Source organism: Limulus polyphemus, unplaced genomic scaffold, assembly GCF_000517525.1.
Source record: "Limulus polyphemus unplaced genomic scaffold, Limulus_polyphemus-2.1.2 Scaffold1519, whole genome shotgun sequence".
Lineage (NCBI taxonomy): Eukaryota > Metazoa > Arthropoda > Merostomata > Xiphosura > Limulidae > Limulus > Limulus polyphemus.
Window position 1 is genome coordinate 8 of NW_013667129.1, and position 5433 is coordinate 5440.

At 31.5% G+C, this 5433-nt stretch overlaps 1 protein-coding gene across 3 annotated transcripts in view; it reads left to right on the forward strand.

Annotated features, from left to right (window-relative positions):
* Positions 1–540: 540 nt before the first annotated feature.
* LOC106463929 (riboflavin kinase-like) overlaps positions 541–5433 on the forward strand; it is a 10703-nt gene continuing 5810 nt past the window's right edge. For all 3 annotated transcript variants that reach the window (XM_022391568.1, XM_022391567.1, XM_013924016.2), the window contains exon 1: positions 541–1132. In XM_022391568.1, coding sequence (XP_022247276.1) covers positions 1036–1132 — 97 coding nt within the window. In that variant the 5' untranslated portion in view covers positions 541–1035. The remainder of the gene's footprint in view (positions 1133–5433) is intronic.

Consider the following 5433-nt stretch of genomic DNA (forward strand, 5'->3'; position numbering starts at 1 on the left):
TAATTGATCTGCGGTCAGAAGTATTATTGACGTTCGTTGATATAGCGCGATTGTTGAGATTAAGTGTATCGCAGAGTTATATTCGGAAAGAATAAATCAGTTTTATTAAGTAAAGACTTGTGTCGTTAAAGTTTCGTCGGAACGAAGTTACGGAAAGTTAATTAACAGACGAAGACGTAACAGTATGATTAAAATAAGTGCATGTATAGATTCAGGATCTTCTAGTATTAAACTTGTATGTTTTAAATTCTGTATTTGAAAATACTAAAATCACTGTATGTATAAAATGATGATTTACAAATATACACGAATAATATATATATATTTGTTTATTATGATGTGGAGTGTTGTGCATAAACTACAAATAATTATATATCATTATCAGTTGTAAATTTATAAATCAAATGTGCCTGTTGGTTAGATAAACTTAATTGATAAATGGCAGGTAATTATAAACCAATGAAATACCTGAATGCAACCTACATTGTACATGTGTGATCCAAGGGCAGAAAATTTATTAGTATTTAAGTGGCGCTTCGGCACAGAACATTTCAATTTCATAACATTGTTCGTGATGTTGTAATCTGTAACTCTTTTAATTTCATGTTGAAATGTAATATCAGCTAAATTTAGATTCAACAAGTTTAGTTTAATTAATATTTTATTAATAACATAATTGTTGTAATTATTTTTATACATCACATTCGCAGTGCTCTAGTGTCTGTACTACTTCAGTATTTATGAATGTGAAAATTACCATGAATATTTCAGTGAAATCTGATAAAGTGTATGGAAAAGTGGTATATAATTATGGTTACTAACGTTAATTAATGCTTATTGCTTAAACAGTGCAGCATGTTATTAATGTTTGCTTGATTTCATAATACTAAGTTTGAAAGTTTTTGTGTTTTTCTTATTTGTTTCTGTACTACGAATTGGACGGACATTGAATCTGGGCAACAGGAAGTCTGACTAGAGACCGTATTAATTAGTATTCCGTAAATAGTTCTTGACTTAAAGTTAAGTAAGTAAACCATGAATTGTGTGTTTCGTAATGCTTTGCCATTTGTTACAATGGGTCGAGTTGTAAAGGGATTTGGAAGAGGGAGTAAAGAATTGGGTATTCCAACTGGTAAGTGCAATTTTCCTTAACGCGAGTTTCTCGTGTTTTTTTTTTTTTTTTGTTTTTAAAGATCGAAATAACCACTGAGTAGTATTGGCCCAACTGTATAGTGTATATCACCACATCCTCTCACTAAGATCTCCAATTTTATTTATTTAATAATAATTTAGTGTGACAACTTAGGATTGAAGTTAAACAACTTAACTTGAGTACAGTAATATGTAATACTTGTAGCAAAATTAATATTAAGATATTCATAACTGTTAGTTACATAATCTGATGACACCATAATAAGGCGTCCTAGTATCGTAATTATTGCTATACATTCCTGCTTGGAGCCTGCAAAATATTCAGGAAATAAGCTTAAGGTAAACTAATATTATTTGACATAAAACTAAAAAAACATTAAAAAATAAATTAATATACCCATTCAAATACTACTTAACATAATTTTGAAAGATTTTAGGTAATTGTACATTTCACAAGTTTATATAACATGATGGAAAATAATTTTGTCAAAAAAATATATGCACTGAGGCTTTCAACATTTTAAACCTATTTACCATAACATTTAGATTAATATCTTACCCACTTCTTTTCACTTCTCAAACAGTCCAACAATAGAAAAATATTTTGAATTCCAGCAATAATAACTTCTGAACCAAATGCCTTCAGTTTAGTAAACTTCAAAGTAAACTAGCTAAAATCTTTATGCCTTTTGCAATAGCTTAGATTCTTTTAAAACAAGTATCATTCTAGAAAGTAGAACACTTTGTCTTCATTTTCAGTATTCATTTCCATGGGGTCATTTGGCCCATACAGTTAAGCATATTCACTGCTACCGCTCCTTTTCTGTATACATAAGTGTGTTTTCCTGTATCCAAATGCCCTGATCTGTAAAACAATCATCCAGTCTGATTTGAAATTTAAATTTCATGAATGTAGTAGCTTCTACACATGAATGCAAACTATTCTGCTGAAAGAAAACAAAAAGACTGCTTGAACTGGAATAGTGTCCAAATTTTTCAATATTTTAAATCTGTCCTCTAGTCTTAGTCTCTACAAACTTTTTTACCAAAATTTCAATGAAATTTATGGATTCTAAACCTCTCTAACAATCTAAAAAAACTCCACTGAGCCCTTTATAAACCTTCCATGAAATGATAACCTGCTCTAATCCTGGAATTCTGGTAGTTCTTCTCTGAACACAATAACAATTAGATATTCTTTTCTTAAATAATATGACCAAAACTGATAGCATTTTTTAAAATTAGGTCTAACCAGCATTTTGTAAGGTGAAATGATGACCTCCATGTCAACTGATACTCGGTACCTTTACATATACAACCTAAATTCCTGTTGTCTTCATTAATAGCTAGTGTACATTATATAGATGATTGTAAAGATTTTGTAATGGCAATTTCCAGATTTCTTTCCTCATTGACTTTACCTAGTCCTTCAGAAAGACTATGAGAGTAATTAAAGTTATGACAGCAAATATGCATAACCTTACTATTATTAGGATTAAATGATACCTTACATGTATTAGCCCAGCTCATCAATAGGCCAAATCTTTCTGCATCTTTAGTATAGTTTAAAATGACCATTGATTTAATATAAATTTAAAACTTAATCAGTTTACTAGTTATTCCATTATAAGCCATTAATGAAAATGAGAAATGGCAAAGGAATGGGCACAGAACCCTGGGGTGCACCAGTTGTAACATTAATCTTCTATGATTCCAACTCCATTATTAAGAAACTTTTGCCTTCTACTACCCAAATAAATCTGTCTCTTTAACTCATCTCCTTCTACTCCAACAGATGCAATCTTAAAACTTTAAATTTAAGAACACAAAAAGCAACCTGTTGATCCATCTAGGTTGTACCATCCATTAAACTAAACCTGTTAATCCATCTAGGCTGTCTCATCCATTCAACTAAACGTAAAAAAAAGTCAAATCCAGCCGTTATTTGTTCAATATCTACCAAGCCTTCTCTTAAATTCCCTTAAGTTTAATACATCCACTACATCTGAAGGCAATCCATTCCAAAGTACAACCACCCTTTTAGAACAGTGAAACTGTCTTAATTGAAGATGACTCCTACCCTACCAAAATTTATATTTTATATCCCCTAGTCCTACCATTCTTACCATTAGTTACAGGAAAAACTGATGCAAAGAGACTGTTTTCCCTTAGTAACCTTAACTTCCTTAATCAGATCCCTTATTATCTTTTTTTTCTCAAGGGAAAACAATTGACAATTTTGGACATTTTAACCTGTCCTTGTATAACAACCTTTCTATTCTAGATATCATCCTAGTAGCCCTTCTGAACCTTTCTAACAATTCTAAATTAATGAGCCCAAGCCTCATAAACACGATACTCCAAATTGCCAGATTTATATCTGGTATTCATGCCATTTGTAGTGAATATTCTTCCTGCTTTCAAAGAATGGTTTTAAGATCCATATTCAGTGTTTGTTGTTGATACTCTTTCAACAGCTGTAGCTGTCAATCTAGCATCAGTGACATGTTGCTTATTGTGCAAATTACTGTAAATCTCCATTTTTTTTCTGCTTAGATATTTATTGGAGAGCTTTTTTTTTCTGAAATAAGATTTTCCCCTCTGTGCTTGTATTAGGGGGTTTCAGTGATTTTTATTTTTTTTTAATAATGAAAATTACAAAAATTCACACCATTGGATTCTACAGGCAGATTAGTAGATTTACACTGCAACTTTAATTATGAAGTTAATTTTTTAATGTTCATCTGAATCCTTCCTTTCAATCACATTACTAGTAATCGACTCATTTTTCAGAAAACATAGCGTAATGATAATACGAAACACGAACGTAACAACAGGAAGCAGTTATTAAACATTTTATGATTAAGCTACGTTTTCCAAGAAATGAATAGATTAGTAGCATACTTCTACGACAATAAAGAATAATTGTCTCAAAACCTATAGGACTATTTAAAAATTGGACTATAAAACAAAAAAGAAATGCATTTACTGGCCTTTTTACCCAGTTTGACAGTTTTATATCCTTCTCTTTCAAGAAATGAATAGATTAATAGCATACTTCTACGACGATAAAGAAATAATTGTCTCAAAACCTATAGGACTATTTAAAAATTGGACTATAAAACAAAAAAGAAACACATTTACTGGCCTTTTCACCCAGTTTGACAGTTTTATATCCTTCTCTTTCAAATGCAGTCTTATTCTCTGTCTACTAAATAGAGCCTACAAACTTACCTCATTCTATTTAGCCCTTCACAAAGAAATTACTTCCATACAAAACATCTACCCTGTTCATTTCTTGGAGAAAATAACTTTCTAATTCCTATCTAATTTGTTTGTCAAACCACCGAAGATACCCACTGTACCCAACTTCCCTTATACACCTGCTTACCATATCTTGGGAGACTGAGCTCCCTTATCACGAAACAGTTGAAAAAGTTATGCAACACGTACTATCCCCAAATTTACCTGAAAGTTATTATGAAACCAATTTCAGACTAAAACATTTTTTTTTAGCTACAAGGATTGTTTGCTAACAGCCAATTGTTCACATCTCGTCTACTTATACACATGTGAAACCAAACATCACCTTAAATTACGAGCATGTGAACACATGGGCATATCTATAAAAACTGGAAGAAAGGTTACAAACTCCACTATCTGTCAAAACAGGACATCCAATTTCTCTCTCAAACCTTAAAATTCTTTCAACAGCCAAACATAATACTGAACTCCTTATAAAAGAAACATTATACATAAAAACTCTTCTCCCGTCCCTAAATAACACGCAGTCTTCACTGGATTTAAACCTATTTTAACTATTTCATTTGTGCCTCAGTTTTCATTTTGTCATGTTATATTTGTGTATTTGAAATGTTTCTTTCTTATGTGTATATTTCTGTTGTAATTGCAAATACTGTTTGTTTGTTTTATACCTCTAGATTACTGATGATGGAATTATTATGATTCCAAAACATTTAATAAATGCTTCTTGTTATTACGTTCGTGTTTCAATCATTAAGATACGTTTTCCAAAAAATGAGTTGATGTACTAAATGTTTGATGGCAATAAGCATTACAAAGTCACGTAGAATTTCTCCAGTTGTCAGCTGTGTGTATTTAGGACATATTTCAGTAATGTGTGTGTGTGTATACACACACACACACACACACACACACACACACACACACTGTCGTCGTACCGTACACTCCCGTCCGTTCGGCCGTACGACGCACGTTCTTTCTTACTACTATTTACTTAAGTTATAGACGACCCAACGC